The sequence below is a fragment of the Podarcis erhardii genome, assembly GCF_964252035.2.
Source record: "Podarcis erhardii genome assembly, chromosome: 3".
NCBI classification, from domain to species: domain Eukaryota; kingdom Metazoa; phylum Chordata; class Lepidosauria; order Squamata; family Lacertidae; genus Podarcis; species Podarcis erhardii.
The window spans coordinates 60,169,403-60,191,516 of NC_138507.1; the positions used below are offsets into that span (position 1 = coordinate 60,169,403).

The 22,114-nt window shown below is 40.9% G+C and overlaps 2 protein-coding genes across 2 annotated transcripts in view; both read right to left on the minus strand.

Annotated features, from left to right (window-relative positions):
* Positions 1-7,349, minus strand: part of LOC309338620 (uncharacterized protein) — a gene marked incomplete at its 5' end in the record, with an annotated part of 131,770 nt that extends 124,421 nt beyond the window's left edge. The window contains 2 exons of the mRNA XM_081855940.1: positions 6,007-6,047; positions 7,182-7,349. Coding sequence (XP_081712066.1) covers positions 6,007-6,047; positions 7,182-7,349 — 209 coding nt within the window. The remainder of the gene's footprint in view (positions 1-6,006; positions 6,048-7,181) is intronic.
* Positions 7,350-8,538: 1,189 nt separating this feature from the next.
* The window catches only part of MOXD1 (monooxygenase DBH like 1), a 33,877-nt gene continuing 20,301 nt past the window's right edge, over positions 8,539-22,114 (minus strand). The window contains exons 5-12 of the mRNA XM_081855330.1: positions 21,024-21,203; positions 19,703-19,805; positions 17,131-17,297; positions 15,757-15,948; positions 13,054-13,113; positions 11,837-11,979; positions 10,426-10,594; positions 8,539-8,819 (exon numbers count right to left, since the gene is read on the minus strand). Coding sequence (XP_081711456.1) covers positions 8,655-8,819; positions 10,426-10,594; positions 11,837-11,979; positions 13,054-13,113; positions 15,757-15,948; positions 17,131-17,297; positions 19,703-19,805; positions 21,024-21,203 — 1,179 coding nt within the window. The 3' untranslated portion in view covers positions 8,539-8,654. The remainder of the gene's footprint in view (positions 8,820-10,425; positions 10,595-11,836; positions 11,980-13,053; positions 13,114-15,756; positions 15,949-17,130; positions 17,298-19,702; positions 19,806-21,023; positions 21,204-22,114) is intronic.

Here is a 22,114-nt window from a genome sequence, read left to right on the forward strand (position 1 = left end):
CTTTTTGAGTCCACGGCTCGCTTGACCAACTATGTCTGTGTCACCCCTGACCAACCCTTGACCAACTATGTCTGTGTCACCCCTGTGGGATTCAGGAGCACAGTTATGTCACCCCTTGCCTGCAGAGCTGGCAGCCTCTCATACTTTTTCAAACACCCTCCCTTGTGGAGTATTCCCTCGGCCTCCTCTCCTCTCCCCTCTCCTTGGGAGTCCTCTGGGCAACTACAGCTGCTGTCCCTGGTCTCTGAACTGCCCCCTTCTGCCCCAAAGAGAGGTGCCTCCCAGAGGCATCATTGGCCTGTGGAGCTTATAGCTAGGGCTGCTGCAACAAACAGCTGTGCAAGCCTTTGGGAGGGAGAGACGTGAGAGGGCATCAGAGGAGGGAGGAAAGGAAAGAGGGACAGAGGCCAGTGTTGCTCTCAGCACCCTGGTCCATCATTCAAGGCACCCCAGGGTGCCACAACACACTGATTGAAAGCCACTGATAGATAGATTATCATCTATCTATCTATCTATCTATCTATCTATCTATCTATCATCTATCTATCTATCTATATCTATATCTATCTATCTATCTATCTATCTATCATCTAATCTATCTATCTATCATCTATCTATATCTATCTATCTATCTATCTATCTATCTATCTATCTATCTATCTATCTATCATCTATCATCTATCTATCTATCTATCTATCTATCTATCTATCTATCATCTATCTATCATCTATCTATCTATCTATCTATCTATCTATCTATCATCTATCTATCATCTCTCTATCTATCATCTATCTATCTATATCACCATCACCACCACCACCACCACCATCATCATCATCTATCATCTATTTATCATGTGTGTATCAATTCTTATTTCTAGTAGACTATTCAGTTACATGCCTCATCAGTTAGCGGATTGTATCAAAAAATTCCACACACAGGACACCACTGTCATTCTTCTCAGCTCTGCACCGATGTCACATTGTCAGAAACAAGCTGTATCATAAACCTTTCCTTTTCTGGAATTCAATACTGTACCATACAGCAATACCACTGTGACATTTGTAGCTTGTCAGCAGACCACGTTTTCCATAAACACTCACATAAATTACATAATTTTCACAGACTAAACTATTTCCTGTTTCTGAAGAAAAAACTTTTCTTCAGAACCATTTCACTTCTTCCCACTAACCCCTCAGGAAGAATTCATTGCAACACTTTATTGATAGCTCCAGTGTCTCCAGAACCACCAAATGATCATTATCAGGAAATGGAACTTAGAGATGTGAGGGATTGTTTCTCTTTTTTCAACCCACTAAGCCAATTAACAGATTTGCTTTTCCATTCAGAGGCAGCCACAATGGAAGTTCTGGTTTCGTCAGCCTAAGTGCAGCAGAGACAGATTATGTCACGCAGCTTCACAAAAATATCTCTGGCAGACTGTTTGTGACAGAAATAAGTGTGCTGTTTCAAACAAAGGCTGCTTGTTCTGCTCGCTCACCCGATGCTCCGTAGCACTTTAAGTCTGTGAGAGCTGCTGCTATAGACATCCATCAAGGTCAAATGGCAAACTGGCAAATTGACCAAAATAAATGAGGCATATATATGTAAGATGGAGGGCTTGTATTCACAAGAAAAAGGGCAGGGGGAGCATTAATGTACACTGCAGCCGGAACAGTGGTTCTTGAAGAGTTTTAAATAATATCCTGCAATAGTGCAGTTCTCATGCTTCACAACAGTTATACTCCCTGAAATGTTTTGTTTTGTTTTGTTTTGTTTAAGAGCATTAAGTTTTGAGAGGCCTCTTAATGATACCACACTAATTGCACGAAATGCTGTTGCCAAATAAGTGAATAAACCAGAGGACTAGAAGTGCTGCATCACTGGGACACCACAAGTTGCCCTGTTATGCAATTGTGATCTGAAGCAGTGGCGTAGCGTGGGGGGTGCAAGGGGTGCCAGCCGCACCGGGCGCAACATTTTTGGGGGCGCACTCGGAGCTCTCTGCCCCTACCTGGTCCTGGCTCACTCTCTCTCTCACAGTGCTGGCTGTGCGAATCTGATCCGAGCTGCCGGGTCGCCGCCCACTGTGGAGGGGGAGGGTGCCAGGCGTGCATTGCGGAGCGGAGAGAGAGCGAGGGAGGGACTATCTGGGGGAGGGAAAATGCAGCGGCCGCCCAGCGCAGAGCTGAGCGCAGGAGAGAACTACATCCGACCAGCCCAGTTTTGGAGGGAAGGTGTTAGTTGCGGCGGAGCCCTGGCGCCCCGGGAGGCTGGCCGGGCCGGTAATGGGGCTGGCCGGTGGCGCCGCTGCCATCCTGCGGACAAAAGGGCTGCCGCCCCCGGCCGAGGCCCCCCCCCGCGAAACCAGGAGCAGCTCTCTGGTGCTCGAGGGCTTCGCAGGCCCTTCATCTCCCCTCCATTGGCGCCTCAGTCCCCAGCCCTGCCTGCGCGGCTCCTGCGTCTGGGGGCGCGCTCGCGCGGATGGGGTGCCGCTCCCCGCTTGCAAATGGTGCCCGTAAAGTCACATCAGAGACGCCCCCGGGACCCAGTTGCTGCCTTCTTCCCCGCCATGTGATTAAGCCTCGCACTACTTTGTGGCAGTGGTGTAGCGTGGGGGGTGCAGGGGGGGCCGGCCGCACCGGCCGCAACATCTGGGGGTTAGGGTTAGGGGGCGCAAATCCACGGGTTAGGGGGCGCAAATTACTTGCCTTGCCCCGGGTGCTGACAACCCACGCTACGCCACTGATCTGAAGACTTCTTCATGTGTTTGTTGCCTCTTGGTGTTGTCCTTCTGGGGCCAGTCAGAGAGAGGAAGAAGCAATGCTGAGCTCCAAGAGGCTCTGGTGCTCAGCCATGGAGATCCCTGCTGAGGTGGGCTTTAGGAAATGCTCATTGATACGAACTCCTATTGCCAGCTCTGCAGTGTGGAAAAGTGACGTAGATCTTTGGCCCCTTTGCCTCTGATCCCCTTTTCCCAACCCGTTCCCTGAATTTCAGTCCTATATTTCTAAGGTAAAGACAGGTCAGAAACCCTGGATACAGTAAGAGCGTTCGTTCTCTCTCTCTCTCTCTCTCTCTCTCTCTCTCTCTCTCTCTCTCTCTGTTTTTCCATAGAAAACAGCACATGTAGGATTAAGCACCCCTCTCCTACTGCTTCCCCTTTTCCATGAGTGCTTGGAAACAAGAAAAATAGCTGCCAAGCTAATGCTACACACAGCTGTATTGTAAGATGTAGTTTGGCTGGGAGGCTCAGTGGTATTAGCAGCTCCATAAAACGAGGTGGGGGGGGTGTCACACAACAGGTCTTGTTTTCCCATCCCTGCAAAGAAGAACGTCACCCATGAAATAGATTCCTGGTGTCATAAGGTAAGGTAAAAGGTAAAGGACCTCTGGATAGTTAAGTCCAGTAGTCAAAGGCGACTATGGGGTACAGTGCTCATCTCGCTTCCGGCCAAGGGACAGGGCGTTTGCCCACAGAAAGCTTTCCAAGTCATGTGGCCAGCATGTCTAAACTGCTTCTGGCACAACAGAACACTGTGACAGAAGCCAGAGCATATGGAAACCCCATTTACCTTCCCACCACAGCGGTACCTATTTATCTACTTGCACTGGTATGCTTTCAAACTGCTAGGTTGGCAGGAGCTGGGACAGAGCAACGGGAGCTCACTCCGCCGTGGGGATTCGAACTGCCAACCTTCTGATTGGCCAGCCCAAGAGGCTCAGTGATTTAGACCACAGCACCACTTGCTCCCTGGTGTCATACTGCTCTCAAAAAACACCTTAGAATGCCGTCGCCCCATGCCAAATCCCGAATGACAGGTGGAGATTTTCTACAGTGTTGATATACTGAAATTTTCTTCCTGGAACTGAAGTAATTTATATACGGAAACAATGTGGAATCACAAGATTCCCTTAGCAAGAGATTATTCAAAGCCTAGTTTCATTAGAAACAGGGGGAAGGGGAGCATAAATGCAGCCAAAAGAAACACTGCTGAAAGCAAAACTGATCATTTTCATGAGTCAATAAATGTTTCTATATCTGTAGATCTGGTGGCTGTAATGGCTGGTTACTATAATAACCACTGGGAAATAATAGAACAACATAATAGCAAGTTAAATAGCAACGGATTGAATACACATCTCGATTATGACAAAGCTGCTTCTGAGTTAACTGTCTGTGAACTGTGTTTATTTTAACAGTTGCAGCAAAAGACAGTGGTGGAGAGTTACTTTCTTCTAAACTAGCAACATCAGTTATATCCATGCACTTTCAGACATCGCTGTAAATTTAAATAGAGGGAGGGCCAACAGATGTGATTCTGTTCCTCATGCTAACATGCACGTAAGAGAAATACAAAGAAAATACAAAATGCAAATCTAGAATGATGAAAGAGCATTAAATCCATCTGTAAAACCAACAGAAAGAAAGACTAGCTGGCATTACTTCCCTGAAAATGCCTGGTTGCTAAACAAACTTTCAGAGCATGTGGCACCTGTATGCCTCCTCCTTCCCCGATTCTGTCCCTGGCGACTCAGCCAAAAGTAACTTCCTGGTCCAGAAGAATAGCTATACGCATATTCTTTGGACTCTTGTATTTGTGACTTGATTTTGTATCTGACGTTACACCACCAGCCAGTTGAACCGTTACATCCATTTTTAAGGGTGGGGGAATATTAAAAATATCTAAAGTGATTTCTTTCCTATCATGTGCTCTGCTACTGCATATAATCACACAATCAAAATCCCATGATCACTGCAGTGTCAGGCTCATGAGAAGTACGGTAGCTTTAGGACACAAATGTTAAGAAATTCCAATTTAAAAGCACAAATGGCATTTGACCTAATTCTTGCCAATGTTAACGCTGCCCTTGGGATTATGTATAGCATAAATAAATACAGACAGGAATCTGATAAAGCTTTTGAATCCTGACAAAATGTAAGCAGTGTGGAGTAATACAAAGAAGAAATTAATCTCAAGGGTTATTGTCAAAGGCTTAAATTCAACTAAACTTGGATAAAATGATCTTGAAGAGTCTTTTCTTCTTCATTATATGTAACATTACAAGATGGGTGAAAGGCCTGAGCTTTGAAATTTCAAATGAATAATTGTAATGATTTGTGGAAATATGTGCCAAACCTGGTAAGTATAAGTCTGAAAGAAAAGTTGTACAAGCTGCTTTTTCATTGGTGCTTAACTCCTCAAAGGGATAATCATACAGTATTTATAATGGCTCTAACGAACACAGTTGGAGATGTAAATCATGTGGTCTGGTCCTGTCCAGAATATATGGTCCTTTTGGCTTATGGCAATTCATGAAATTGAATAATTCACAGAATATGCTCTTTCTAGGAATCCTTTGGTTAGCCAGCTTCATTATGTTTATGATATGGTTCACATAGAAGCCAGAGAGATTGTTATTCACTTACTGAGAAGTGTGTGGATGGTAATCAGTCCCAACTGGAAAAAGCCTAACCCTTCTATATTGGACGATTGGTTATTGAAACCACGGGACATAGTTCAGATATGTAAATTGTTAAATGTGGTTAGAATGTGAGAGGAAAAAGCATGACAATCCATTTATTGAGAAGTGGAGTCTGTTTATTTACTAAATACTAATAACTAAATAACTAATAACTAAATACAGGATAATATTAATCCATATACTGTTAGGAACATTATAAAATTTAGCTGAAATTGCAAATAATAATTGAAAAGGATATTTTATTTCATTTTTATTATGGACTGAAGGATCAATATCTTTCTTTATTAAACCAAAATGTATCTTTCGGAAACTTGTACATTAACAAGTTAACATTGCAGGTCAAATGCCTGTCAGAATATAAATATCTTGGCCAATCAGCAAGGAGACTGGGGAATTAAAAAAAAACCTCCCAGGTAAGGAGTTCTACTATATAAACATGATGAAGACCCTTTTCTTCATCCCAACAAGCATCTAATGTTGTATTATCACAATGTTGTATTATCACATCACAGCCATACCTTGAGATATCTCCCCACAAGTAGGAAAAGCAACCATGAACCTAAAGAAAGAAAAGAATGAATTATTTTAAGTTAACATCTGTTGAGACTCTGACAAGATTTAAGGAGGACATGCTGAAAGGCTCTAAAAAAGCAGACAATATCAGCCCCATATCATGACTGTCTTCATCAGATATCTCAGCCTCTCTCCAAAGACCGATTTGTTTGTTTCTGTGGCAGCATACTAGCTGCCCCTAGCATGGGCCAGTGATAAACAAGTTTTAAGGCAATTGAAGGTGGCATTCCCCGTCCCATGATGCAAGATTACATCTTTGCATTTCTTTTGCATTAATATTTCCTCTGATCGAAACCCTTGTGCCAGTTTTGTTTTCTGGATTGAGAAAAGTGAGGAATGCAAGTGCACACTAAGGTGAACTGTAAAATACAGTTGTACCTTGGAAGTCAAACGGAATCTGTTCCAGAAGTCCGTTCGACTTCCAAAATGTTTGGAAACCCAAATGCGGCTTCCGATTGGCTGCAGGAAGCTCCGTCAGATGTTCGGCTTCCCAAAATAACCAGAACAGTCACTTCTGGGTTTGCAGCATTCAGGAGCTGAAATGTTTGGGAACTAAGCTGTTCGAAAATCAAGGTATGACTGTACACAATTCTTATCTGCTTCAAATCTGTGCTTTAATTATGTGGGAGAGAGCTTTGGGAGGAATTCAACATAACCGTAAGAAGATTGCTCTGTCACTGAAAGCATTTCTGTTTTTCTGATGGAAGGATCTCATCTCTCTCCTCTGCTGTGCACTGCTCTGGAGCTGCTACCATGGCCTAACAGGTTACTCCAATATGTGTGTGACATTAACATTCAGATGAAGTCTCTAGTGCCTCATCCTCTGTGCTGTTTCTATAGGAGAGTTCAGTGCCGGTGTGTGTGTGTGGAGAAACAAAAGTCCATCTATGATAATCATACACAAACATGTTCCATTATGCTCCTTTCCCATAGGCACTGTTTCTGAACTGTACTTACCAATGCTTATTACTCACAGCTATTTTAAAGGGATGTAGACTTAGTATGCCGAAACTGTACATGCCAATAAACAACTGAACAAGCTATTGACAGACGTTATACTTTACTGCCTGTTTTTTTACAAGTGTGCAAGGTCAAAGGATGTTAGGCGACAAGTTCTTACCTTTTTGTTCTCACTGTTGCATTTAGGTCCAACATATTCCATTTCCACCTGAGTTTCGATTTTTGGCAATCTGTATCCTGATTTCCAGCTCTTTCCCTCCATTGCTGGGAATTTAGTATTTACACATTTGCTTCCATATTGTTTTGTTAGAAATGTCCTTTTGCGCATGTTTGCATATATTGCTGAATCAGACTTCTATTTCTTTGCCAGGTGTGATCTTTAAAAAAGCCTGATGCCGTCAAAGCATAAACGATCCAGTGCTGCTTGCTATCAACGTTAGGAGTTTTATCTTCTAAATGCCTTTTGCCTGAATGGCTTTCCATTATCTCAGAACCAAAACAGAATGGTTGGTAACAACAAAGTTGCATTTGTTCATATTCTGTTAGGTTGACTGCTCATGAAAAAGGAGTAGGGCTTTGTTATATTTATTCCAAACCAAGTCAACAAAGGCCTTCTGCCATAAACACACATTTACCAAGCAATGAAAAGCCATATTTGGTAAAGCACACCTACTTGTACCTACTTTGTAACCATTTGTATAGCTGTTCAGAAAGCGTAGAAGCTTTTTCTCATATGGCTAGCAGTGAAAAGTAAACAGGAAATCAAAGGTAAGGTATCTAAACTGTAAATTTCTCCAAAACCATTGGAAAAGTGAAGTGAGAACATTTGTTTGAATGGCTGCAATCTGCTAAGCATGTTTACTGGGAAGTACATTTACCTCAGATCAATGGGATTCCTTCCAAGTAAACATTTATAAAAGTTGTATAAAATAGCATTTCCATTTATGGCCAAATGATGTGGCTGAAGCTAATAGTATTTATCATGTCAAATAAATATCATGTCAAATAAGCTGGCAATTTTTAATGCATAAAGTCACACATTATGATAGTACACTTGAATGGCAGACCAGAATGGCAGATTAGTAAATTGCTAATCTGAGTGAAGGTTTTTCCCCACACACGGACACAGGACTTCTTATATGGATAATAACTAGCCAGTATCACAGAAACAGACTTCTATGATTCTGCTTCATTCATGTTTGTAATTTACAACACTTTTATGGCTTTTGTTGAAGGAGTAAAAAAGTTTGCAGAACTAATATGGCACTGGCAAGAGCCAGTTCTACAGAAAACCACCTTTTTATCTTACATTTATCAAGAGCAGAGGTGAAATAATTCAACAAACTTCATGATTATTAAGGTTACATAGATAAAGTTTAGTTTATTACAATGGTATCCAAATACAGAGCAGCTTTTTTCATGGTGTGATGTGCCAGGATGAATAAAATGAAACAATACCAATCAATTTAGATTGCAAAAAAGAAATATCCCCCCCCTTTCAAATGAGGTGAACACTATTTTGAAATGAATTTAGTTTATTAATATGTAAAAAAATAAATCTACAAGAGCAACAGTGCAAACATTTCAGGACTTGCATGGCACAAAAAAATGAAAGTGAGTACAATCAGAGTTATTATACAAAAGGCCCACTCCTTCTTGCAGCAGTGGTTGACGTGTACAGAACAATCAATAGAGTTAAAAACAGATTGCAGTTTAAGCAGGAAGTTGAACTACAGACAATTGGTTCTGTCCTGTATGGTCTTTCTATTTGAGGTGGTGAAGTTATCATTCCTTGTATCTGAAATTTAAAATGAAATAAAATTATAAGCTGCATATACTACTGAGCTATATAAAGAATTTAGTTGAAATCTGTGCCTTATCTATATTATTAATGTGTTATAGTTTAAGTCAGGGTGCAGATCCAAACTTGGGTCTCCAGCTGTTTTTGGAGTACAGTTCTCATCATCCCTAACCACTGGTCCTGCTAGGGATGATGGGCATTGTAGTCCAAAAACAGCTGCAGACCCTAGTTTGGGAAATCCTGATCTAAGTAAGCACCAATACCAACAAAACAGAATACTCTGGCAATTTATTATTATTATTAAGCATTTACACCTATTTACACAGATTTATTCATCCCAACTAAACCCAATGGCCGTAATCAACAGCTAGTTACTTTCTTAATGCCCTTAATATCTATTATCTAAATCCTTGCTACCTTCTAGCTGCTGAGAGTACTCGGTGTCTTGATAAGACATTATCCCTCCTTTATAGAATTTATGGTTACTAAAGTACTTTGCAAATCCCCAAGACCATTCATATACCGAATCAGTATATTCAGCCAAGATATATGTGAGCCCTTTTAAAGTGCCTTTTGCTTCAGTCTTCACACCATCTGACAGGCAAGCAAGCAAGTCTTTCATTAATGATACTTTTCTGTTTTGTCTGAACTGGGAAATGATAGTAAACAGCTTTCAAACAAATCAGGATATTAATCAGACTTCAACCACAGCTACATATCCGGCCTTGTTCTAATGCCATTAACCAGTTGGAAGGAAATGGGAAACAATAGTTAATGGTAGACTTCCTGGTTTGTTCATTCACCCATGCAAAGAGAGGAGTGATGGAGCTGGGTGCACACTCAAATGGCTCATTCATATATTGCCTTATTAATCTCAGATATGATTGTCCAATATGTTCCACAGAAACTGAACTAGATGGTTTCATCAGGCAAGTCAATTCTTACATTGTTAAAGGATGCATTGTGACTACTGAGTTACAACGCCTCCTTCATGATGATTTGTGGTGTGATTTAGCATGGTGGCATCTGCCCTTTGGAACTCAACTCCCTCCTACTGCATATCAGACAGGTGCCTTTATCCTGGTTGGTATCTGTTCTGGACATGAACCTTTACCTTTTTTTTAGCTATTTGACCTAAGCCCCTAAATTAACAAATATTACCTCCCTAAAAAAAGCTCAACAACATTGACCTGAACCCCTAAAAAAAGGGAGGATATTTCCTAAAAAAAGTTAAACAAATTTGATCTGAATCCCCCCCCCCCATGGGAGGATTTTCCCTTAAAAAAAGCTCAAGAACTTTGACCTGAACCCCAAGGAAAAGGGGTAGATCACTGCCAGGTTATAATCGTGTGAGTAGATCGTAGTCTCTTGGAAGTTGGACATCCCTGATATAGAGAACTGTTATATATATGTGCCATTTTATTGTAAATCACTTTGGCATTCCTCATGATAAATGATTCATAAATGAAATAAATAAGAATTAAAATATCTGATGCAATCCAATCACCCTTTCCAACTTACAACCATGACACATTAATAAAATATACAGATTAGCAGTAGTTCAAGCAGTTTTTTGGTTGTTGTTTTTAAGGATTACACTTACTGTCCACTCTGCATTGTCAGTCTTGGTACATCTTACATTCACTGGTAACCTAAGAACAAAGTCATTGTAGGAAAGGCCCTGTTCTTTGGACCATTTAAACTTGTTCATTGCATCCATGAAAGACAGGTTTTTGTATTGTTTTGGACTCTTGATAATGAATGGCCAAGTCCTGAATTAAAAGCAAAATGAAACAAAACCCACCATTATTACAATAATAGTACCAAATATTTAGAATGCTGCCTCTCTGAAAGAAAAAAATATTTTTATCTGCTGTGGTATTAATGTATTAATACCAGCAACAACAGAATGACTAATGCATCCTTTCTTGTTAATATTTATAATGAAAAGTTCCAATGAGCCAGCCCTTATTGCAGGAAATGCATCCCTTAACCAGGAAACTTGCACCTGAGGCCCTGTCCAACCTATAGAAGAGGGAACTCTATAGAGCAGAGGTTTTCAACCTTTTTGAGTCCATGGCTCCCTTGACCAACTACATTCTTTCTGGGTCACCCCTGTGGGGCTCGGGAGCCCAGTTATATTACCCCTTGCCTGCAGAGCTGGCAGCCTCTCACTCTTTTTTGAACACCCTCCCTTGTAGAATGTTCCTTCAACTTCCTCTCCCCTCCCCTCTACTTGGGAGTCCTCTGGGCAGTCGCTGTTGCCACTCCTGGTCTCTGAGCTGCCCTCCTGTCCCACAGGGGCCTGGGAAGAGGATGTCCCCAGCCTTGGTGGCCCAATGGAGACTGGCTAAAGGTGAATGTGAGGCTACCGCCTAACCTTGGGAGGCAGCAGGTGCTGCTGGGCCTGCATGGTGGAAAGACTCCCTTTCAGCACTGGGCACTCAGTTCCCAGGTGGGCCTTGCATACAGCAAGAACAAGAAAGGCTAGTGTACCACCTGTCTGCCTGGCCTCCCACTTGCCTGTCCATTCCCAACAGCAAGGGCTGGTGGAGCAGCTGGCTGGGCTCCCTTGCCTGCTTGCATGTTCACTCTGAGGTCACCTCAGCTCCTGGCAACCAGCACCCCCTAGCCAGCCCCAGAGGCACCAGGAGCTTGCAGCCAGGGCTGCTGCAACAAACAGCTGCACAAGCCTTTGGGAGGCAGAGACATGAGAGAGCATGAGAAGAGGGAGCGAAGGAAAGAGGGACAGAGGCCAGTGTTGCTCGCGGCCCCCTGGCCATCCTTCAAGGCACCCCAGGGTGCCATGGCACACTGGTTGAAAACCACTGCTCTAGAGCATGCGAAGCATGGTGCATCTCGCCCACACCTCCAAATTTTAATACATTGATTATGTTAAGTATTACGTATCTTAAGGACTGCCTTCTCTCCCATGAGGGATATAGCAATGAGTGATATATCAAATGCAATATATAGTTTTGCACCTCCTCAGCCTATGAAACCACCTTGCTTACCTCACTGGTCTGTATATTTCTTTAACGCCAATAAACTGAAGTTGTTCCATTATGTCTGGGATACTTGCACATCGGGTAAGATTTATTCTTGGATAATACAGAAGGTAGGATAGGCACATTTCATTTCTGGTGCTAAGACCACCCTAAAAATGTGAACAAATCAACAATACACACTTCAGGATTTTTTTCAGATCTCTTGGTACCTTTGTTGAGGCTTTATCGAGAATGTTTCCTAAAATTACTCCTCTTCTTATCAATAAGAAAATAAGAAAATGCAGATAATGTCCAAAGCAAGGGCAGCAAATAAAACTATAAACTGTATGAATGGCACTCAAGCCATTGTTTATTTGTTTGCTGACTGTGAAACTTTTATTCTTTTCTTACTGCAGCTGAAGTAAAACAGTAGATGGATTATTCATAACAGGTGCTGCCAGACGACTGCAAAAGGTTTTTTAAAAAATAAAAAATCTTTCTTCTAGAAGTCTTCCTGCTGTGCTGTTTTTTTCTGAACTAGGACCGTGTGTGCAAATTTCAGAAAGGTAGTGTTCACAGACAATTCAGTCCTAGAATCTAAGCTTCTCTGCTTGTTCCCAAACCTGACTACTACTGCCCTCTGGTGTTACCTCTGTATATCCATCATGGTTGCTGCTGCCACTATGTACATAAAACACTAAAAGGATGGCAAGAAAAAGGAGTAGCAGTTAAGGATATAGGACACAGGGCATGTGGCAAAGCCCACTGCCCAAATAACCTTGTTCTCTGTACCCTCAAAGTAAAAGTTGGATTTTGTGGCCCCAAACCCACAAGTAAATAACAGAGCCTTAATATGGTACATACAAGCTAACCCAAAAGTATGCTAAAGGAAGGTTAATATCTTATTTGCTGTGTAACTGCCATACAAATGACCCACGGAGGTGAGACATGTCTCAATTATGTCCCAATGGCAATGAGATCATTGTAATATATAAAGCATTGTTCTTGAATATTAGATTGGGTCTATTATGGTACACTAAAATTATAGGCAGAAAAGAGGGCCAGATGCAATTTCTCTGGCATCAGAAGTAAATCTGCTTTATAAGTTTAATAGATCACCTACAGCAAAGCTCTAGCAGCCTTGCAGCTATCTGCCAAGAGTACCTAAATGCCTCAAAACAACATTTCCTGCAACATTTTTATCTGAAGACATTTTCATTCTGCCATGTCATAAAGTTTCTTACCCAAGTCATATGTGATCGATTTAGGGTACTGTAATGACATTCAGTGACCAGATTATCTCCCTGAAACACAACATTTAAGGCAAACACTGTTACAAATGATAATGTTTAAGTCATTTTTGGGTGACCGTTTTAAAATATCTTAACAGTTTTGAGAAATTGAGTTTTAATATTTTGATTTTTGAAGATGTAGAGGGTAGGCTGAAATTTTATTTTGTGCCACATGGCATTTATATTTATCAGTAAAAGCATATGTAACAATTTGTTAAAAGGAACTGTAAAATACATTGTAACACAGATTCCAGTTTTCACTGTTTCTTAGAACCAAAATCTACAAGTAACACAATCACAAAAATCACCACCTTTTTCTGGATTTGTGGTCAAATAGCAGCAATGCATTTCACTGCTGAATTACAACATTCTCTCTTAGCATAGTTTCTTTTCTTCAGTACCAAAACAGAAGCAGCAAAGACCATAGAAAGAAAGGTTTGTTGCTATGAATATTTGGGATTTGGTTAGGAAGATAGTAGATCCACAGAGCCATCCCAGCCAGCGAGCAGCGGAGTAGAGTCAGGGTCGTCTTACCCACAGGCGCCCAGGTGCCAGGCTCTCGGGGGCGCCAGGCCGAGAGTCTGGGGCCTGAGAGTTGAGTCCGGGGAAGAGCCCGCCTGTCGGTCAGAGCGCCACACAGGGCTCTTCCACTGTGAGTGGCTCTGCGCCACTCATTCAGGGGCAACGAGCCAATGAGACACTGAGGTGGCAATCTCTCTCACTGGATCATGGGCAGAAATGAATTATTTAAGCCAGGAGGTAGCAATGCTTTTAGTCTGTAACTTCACCAGCAGGTTCATGTAAAACTCTAGAAAGTAGTTGCCCCTAATGAAGACAGAAAAGGCAAAATACTCTGCCCTGCTAAATTTAATTCTTCAGGGCCTCTTTAGTCTGCCAGAAAAGCAAGACCTGTGATACTATTCCCAGAAAGGACATTCATAGGTAAGAATAAAATATTTTTCCTCTGATGAAGGGCAAGTTGATGCATGCACCTTGCTTGCAAGCAATGTAGCAAAGTGGCATCTTTGGAAAAGAGTTCCTGAACAGCCAAGTTCAACTCTTCCCTGCAGACCCACACCAAGGTCTTCACAATAATCCTGAGAGACAGTAACTGACCCAGTGTCAGCCAGCGAGCTTCTGGTGTGCTTTCTTGGGTATAGGTCCCATGGAACCCAACATAACTTACTTCTGTGTAAACATGGAAATGATTGGCCTGCTCAGCTGCACACTTTCTTGGGAGTATGGGTCATAAAACTCAATGGAAGTTATATCTAAATAGACATGCAAGGGATTGTGTCAGTAACACAGCAGGCTGTGCGTTGGAACCAGTAAGTCTGCTACGTTCCTGCAATCTGACTGGGGGCAAACGAGGCACAACTGGGTTAGGGATAGGGATGAGTTGCGCCTCTCATCTAGATGGATTCTGTTCTCAGTGGCATCCAATGAATGATATATTCATTACTGTGGAAGCACATCATGGGCTGAGAAAGATAGAAACTGGGACATCAAATGCATATGTTAAGTGGGCCTGTGAGGCATATGTGGCTGAGAGCTCATTCGAATGTACTTGCATACAACCAGTCCAGTCACCACCACACAAGGATTAAACATTTTGTAGGTCACTGCAGATACTTCTAAATATTCATTTGCAATAGTGTGGGGAAACCTTAATACTGCAAGGAGTGGTAGTAGCAGAACAAAACAGCTGCCCAAAGCAGGCAGATAACTTTTGGAGGATTATAAAGTGGCCAGCACATGCCCAGTGGTCATGTTTATGAATCTTAATACTGTTATTATTGGGGACAATGACAACACTTCTCAATCAATGACACTAGGGTCATCTATATGCCACTCCATGCATCTCTCTCTCTCTCTCTCTCTCTCTCTCTCTCTCTCTCTCTCTCTTGTTATTTAGTAGTCTGTTTGGGAGCTTAGAAGCAAGTTGACTATTTGAAGTAATATTTGATCTCCCCACAATAAGAAAGTTGCTACAGGCAGCAAATTTTCCATGTTTGCAAATGCATAACAGTATTTGTCATGACTAGCCATCCTCAGAGCCCTGAGGTCTATCAGACAGGCTGCAACTGACAAATGCTGACAGATTTATATGGTGAGGAGCCTTTCAGTCTCAAGTTTCTGCAACTAATATTTAACTCTTATGGCAACCCAAAGTTCTTATCAGTAACAAAAACAGCAACAGCCCAAAGGAAAAGCTTATCTTAAACAGAACATCAGTTTAGAATGAAAGGCTGTGAACAGAGAATTAGGAATTGAAAAAAACCAAGACCTCGAAAATGATTCATGCAAGTAAACATTAGGTTCATTGGAATATGAAGTAATAACTTTTACTGATAAGCCACAGCACAAGACATGCAAATATATGTAATTGTAGCCTAATTACCCTTCTTTAACAAGACATGCTGATTTGGGGAGAGAAGTGAGGAGGAGGGGGGCTTAACCTGTCATTTCTCTACTCCAAATGAAAGCTTCTCTTTCCCTTCCCCCATCCCTGCATGGAACAAAATGTGTGTTTTGCAATGGCAAACATGAACTTTTGGTCCATGCTGTTGAGGAGGAAAAATGGGGGACAGCTCAGCTTGGAGAAATGGCAAAATGGCAAAAGTATTATTAAATGAAAGAAGCACTGATTCCTACTGGCAAGATGGTCCTTTCTTCTTTCAGATACTGAAACTCCTGGAAGTTGAAGTCAAACTCATCATCATAGGCCAGAAGTTCCTGCTCGTCACCCTTGCGGAAATGACGCATCCTTATACCTCTACCAGCAAGGTGTGCATGGAGGAGCACTGCAAACACATTAATTCCACTTGGCCTCTCAGCATCCAGGGCCTGAAAAGGACCAGTGAAACTTATCAGATTACCACAGAGGGTGAGAGGACATTCAGTATTAGAAGAGCATATAGACTGCATTGTAATATGCTTACAAAAGCCATTATCCCCTCACCACACACACACACTGTAGACAGAATGTTAAAATAATTCCTGCACACATAAGAATTTATTCCTTTTCAAAATAATAATTTTAAGGCAGAGACAGTCCTACAAAAGGGGAAAAGAAAGAATCCTTTAAAAAACCTCACAGCAGAAACCATGGAAGCATGTGTAGATTTACAGAGCAGTAATTCAAGTTGTCAGCTAGTCACTGTCCTATGATGGCTGACCAGCAGAACAGACTTTCGAGCTGCTTTTGCTTTCCTTAAAACACTCAGACGTTTGCAAGGTGGGGAGGGGGAGTTTTGGGAGCTAGAAAATTAAGCAACCTCAACTATTCCTGCTTGGTAAGTTCTCACATCCCATCTCCTCAACAGCCCTTCCAGACCAGTCTATTCCCTCCCTCCATGAGTTTCCAAACACAATATTATTCAGTATTTTAAATAGCATTGTTCGTTCATTGTTTTGCATATGTGCCATTTATTCAAAGTGGAACTCTCTTCCCCAAGAAAACAGCAAAGCACTGTCAATATTTTGAATAGAATATATTTGCCCAGCTGCCAGAAAACTGGTAACAAAGCTCTACACAATGAAAGTCAGAGTTATTAACTGTAGGTCAGTTTTAAAGCACATTCTGTAAGATCAGCAGGAGAAGAAACATAAAGATCAAGTATTTCTTTCACTATTTCCTGTTCTATTTTCATTTGATTTCATTTAACAACTTGCATGCTGCTGTCAGGGATCCAAAGGAATGGTATATGTGCCCTAGAGTTAACTTGGATTCAGGAGTTTGACTTTTTGCTTCCTCGTTACAACTGTTGAAGAGACAGGTCAATTTTAATTACAGTGCAAAGGGTTTTTCAGCAGAGAAAAATGAAGTTAAAAGGCTGAGCTACACGTGCAGTTCTGTCTCATGTGCACACAAACCATCTTTTGATCCGGGACCTACTGTACTGCAAATGTCTGTATAGTAATGACTGTATCAGTAGCCACTAGTTCCTTCAGAAGAAAGCAATTCAAATGTGCTATTTTCAGATAATGCAAAGAATCACAATGAATTGTGCAAGGCAGGAGACATACTTCCTCTAGGCATTCCAAAGTGCAGTGACCCTCTGATGTGAATTCTGGCATGCCCGGTGGGATGTTGTGGAAGAGGCTGACCCAGAGACCTGCTTCAATAACTCCAGCATCGTAGCTCCTTAAATCTGGGGTATAAAATAGCCTCAGCCCAGAGTTATCTATCATTCCTGAGAACAAAAGAGCAATTGTCAGAAGCAGCCATAAATCAACATAAAGTATCCTATCGGGTTTTTTTAAAGTCGCTTTGGGACCCACTTGTCAAGTTTATGCAAGAAAGTAATGCAAGGGAGAACCTGTGCTTAAGACCGGTCAAAGGAGGTCACAAAACTGGGAAAGCTGTAAATAAGGTATTGTCACAAGAAAGTGGTTAATTAGAGCAGGCTGACTTCTGTACTTTTCTGACCTGAACAAAAAAAAATGTACGCATTTGTGTTCCTTGTAAGGCCTTTCCAAATAGCCACTCTAGCACAATAAACACATAGTTATCACTCTGTTGTTGTGGGGTATTATCTAAGTGTCTCTCTACACCACCCGCACCAAGGAAGCACATCTGAACTGACAAGCACTTAAGATGCAGTATTCATCAAGGGGGTGGAGGAATGGATCCTTCTGTAATGATCTGGAGTTCTGTCAGGGATATTTATTTGATAGTATTTGGTAAGGCTGATCATGAGCAACTCTTTTCTGTCCCATGTTCTCTCCATTTTGTGATGTTTTTTAAATTTTATTTATTCCTTCTTATATATAGAACATACATATAACAGCACATATAACAGTGGTGGACAAAGGTAAGTCAGGATCTTGGGGTGATTTCTGGCAGATCAGCAAAACTTTCTGAATCCCAATTGTTTAACAATAGCAACACTAACATACTTTTTTTTTAAAAAAAAAAAAAAGATAGTTTGCCAAAACAAATATTTTCTTTCCTGAGTGGAGGAATCAGGACTTGATTGGTATGTAAAAGGATTGTAAGAACAGTTCTGGTCCTAAAAAGAAATTATTTGGCTGAACATGTTTAATTTAATGATAATAATGTGCCAATTAAGACATCCTGGTCCTAAATTCTAAGCGTACAGAAGTTTGCCTGTGCCATCATTTTGATCTGAGTCTAGTTTGGGAATCTTAAAATTATGCTTAAATAAACGTAGATCCATCATGAGTGAAGTTTACCTTTTCCCTGATACATAGGACCATAAGTGAGGGGTTTTGTTTTCTGTTAAGCTATTGTTTAATTTGCTATACTCAGTAAAAGTTAGGACTTTCAATATTAACAGCCTTTGATGAACTATATCTATAAAAAAGGGGGGGCTGTCCAATACAATTGTGATTTTAAAGGAATAACAAAATTAACAAATCAGCAACGCTAGGAGACAGAAGCAATCATTTTGTCTATGGTGAGCTGATTTCAACAAATCTCTGCAGTGTTTTTCCACTTTCGTAATATGACAGGACAGACAGTAAAGTGTAGCTGGCTATCAGCATCACTGCATGTCTTATCACAGTTTGTCTTATGAAATATCTTATCTTTTCTGGTTCAGACAGCCCTTTCTCATTAATATGAATCTTTTAAAATCTAAGACTTTAAAGTTTTTAAGTGGCTAATTGTTGTTTGGATTTTTCTTGTCTTTTAACATGCTACGAGCTGTTTTGAGTGGAGCTAATCTCTCCCAGCCACTGTGCAAAAGAGTCAGCCAGACAGCCAGTCTCAGAGTAAATCCCAAGTCCCTCCCTCCTCAGTCAAGCAGCTCCTCGTAGTATCAAGATCGTATCTGCAAGGTCCTTGTTACCCTAGACAGACAGGTCAAGTTGGAAGCATGGAAAACCCAGTTGCACAACACACCCAGACAGGGGAGGAAGCATTTGTTTTGGAAAGGAAAACTACTCAGCACATGCTCAGAGGCAGTCAGCCTATGTGCCAGAATTTCTGTAAATCAACATTTACAAAAACTGATGGAAGCTTCCAAACTTGGCTATACGTCACCCAGAGGCTGCCTTGTTTGGGTGACTGATGCAGTAAATAAACCATTGTATTATTCCCCCCCCACACACACACAATATGTTGATAACTAAAACAGTACAGCTTCAAAATTTCATTCAAATGTTGATCTGTAAAAAGTCAAAATGACTTTGATGCCATGCAAAAATATTACCACCCATCACATCTTTAAGAGCTTCAGAACTAAAAGATGTGCGTGTTTCCCCATTTTTGTGTGTGAAAAAGTTTATCCTTTTGAAATTCAGATTAAGTTGTGCAGTGCAAAAAGAAGAGCTGCAATTTCACATAAATACTGTACCTGGAAGTACAGCATATACTTTGTACTGAAGCATATGTCAACCTGTGCTTCCATGTACAGTATTTCAAACATTGCGTTCTCCACGTGAATATGGGCAAGAGCTAGTACAAGCCCAGGATGTTCACAAAGAAGATTATCATCAGCACTGACACTTTAAGAAAAAGTGGGATTTCATTCCCTGTTAGCTGTTTCATTTTCTGGGATGAGCAGGCTAGGAAGCCAATGCATTTGGCATATTTTACTAATTTAGAAAGTTAAAAAGTAGTTAAGAAACATACCCTCCATGTATGATGGGTTGTCATAATGAACTTCCATAAGCACATACTGAGGATCTGATGCTGTCCCGATAGATAAGCCAACATGAGGAGGATATGTAAAGCCCTAGAATTTGAAACATGCAAACACAATTAACCAGGTTCTACCAAAAGTTCTAATAATTTAGTTTGGAACGTATTTCAGCCTCATATGTCAACTAGAGAAAATGGCAGATCCCTTAGGACTGACACTTACCAGAAATTGCTGATACTAAATATATCTATGTCTGCATGTAAACATGCAGTAATTTGGGGGTTTTGTGTACCTTTTGTGTATATTTCGTATTTTTTTACTATACATACATTTGCTCCCATCATTCTACCAAAGGGGAAAACTGGTACTGATACTTGGACCTTGTTTACCTCCTTTCCTTATCTGTTGTTGGCCAAAGTGTAATGAAGGTATATCACTATCAGACACTATAGGAACAAGCTTAGGATCAGTGTACTGTATGGTTGGACGGTGTCCTCGAAGCTACAAACATGAGTCTGACCAAACTACGGGAGACAGTGGAAGAAAGGAGTGCCTGGCGTGCTCTGGTCCATGGGGTCACGAAGAGTTGGACACGACTAAACGACTAAACAACAACAACTGTATTCCAAATTCATAGATTTATAGCCTGCCTTTCAATGCATACAAAGATTTCAATGCATTTTAAAGAACAATGTAATTTTTAATTTTTAAAAAACAACCAACAGCTAAAATTCTTCAAGCACATCACATTAATCAATCAAAAATGCAGACTACGGTAAAAACACTTGTCAGTTTTCCTAAAAACACCAGCAATGATCAAGGCACATATATTCCACTAAGGAGAGAGCTCTGCCCTATACCCTCAGATTTCCCAACTGGAATTTCCCAATATTGGATCATTTTTTTCTTAATCTAGGCTGAGTTTATACAGATTTATACCACAGGAATCATATTATTCTGAGTAATGACATATAATTTTAAAATTATTCATTGTTGTCTCTTGTTTACCTTGGAAAAATTCTCAGAATACAGAAATGTGCTCAACAGCTAGATTTAATGTTGATTGTATTTAACCATCCTGAGACCAAGTTCAGTTTGTTCCATGTAACAATTTTTGGCTCAACAAGACTCTGGCAGCTGGGCTTTAGATTTCATCATGTTCAATACAGGCAACAACTTAGAGAATGTACATCAATCATGACTAATTTAAGTCCTACTGAATTCAATGGACTTCTGCTGCCAGAGTTCATTAGGTGAATTCTGCCCATAGTGTCTATTAGCAAAATAAGTTACAAAAACCATATATCTTACCTCTCCTCCAATGGCCCAGGCAAAAATGACTGTTTCACAGGTAAGGAATGAATCTGGCATGTTTGGATGATAGCACTCATGACCATAGTCCAATACACTATCATTCAGACTGCTGCTACATTGATAGAGTAGAATGTGATGAACCAAATTTTCATGGCCTTTCTGTATCAATGGTTCAACCTGTTAATGTAATAAAAGTCAATGAATTTAATACTGTTTTATCTTAGCAAATGTTAACAGCATTTGAAGAAGCAGGCCCCAGTCTAAATAGCTACAATTACAATTATATATTAGTGATATAATGAAAACGTTTAAATCATTTTGTGAAAAATTACACATCTGACTTGGTGTTTGGTTTGCCCTGACTTGGTGTTTGGTTTGCAGATTATTCATGTGCCTTACACATTGGGAGGGATCATAACTCAATGGTCGATTACACAGTTTGCATGAATTATTTTTCAGGTTCCATCCCTGTTTGTTAGCTAAGGCCAACCCATCTAACCAGAATGTTCTCTTCTCCCATCCTGAAGACATCCTGGATATGCATGCTTCCATTCTGCAAGCATGGGAAAAGAATAATAGAGTCATAGAATTGTAGAGTTGGAAGGGATCCTGAGGATCATCTAGTCCAACCCCCTGCAAAAAATGAAGAGAGTCTGTGGATACATGTAAAATGGATGGCTGGGGAGTGTGATATGGCACAGCAAAGCATATACTTCTTAATAATATAATTATATTATACTAAGACATAACAGCAACAACACAGACTTTTATGGGTATGGTGAACAAGAGCAGGACCTTGATTCATAGTTAAACTGGGGAGGACTTTGAGTAAGGCCTCCTCGCTGCTTTATTCTGCCCTGTAGGAGCTATCATGGTACCGCGGAAGCGAAATAAAACAACAACCAGTTTTCACACACTGATCATTTCAAAGTAAGTACAGTAAAGATGCAGGGTTGTATCTCAGATTGATGTAGTTTCCACCATCTTACATGCCCCCATGTAAAAAGGACAGGTGCTCACACTATAACTAGTTTCTGAGCTATCAGAAAAGGGAAGAGTAGAAGCATAAATGAAGGCCGCAGTTACAT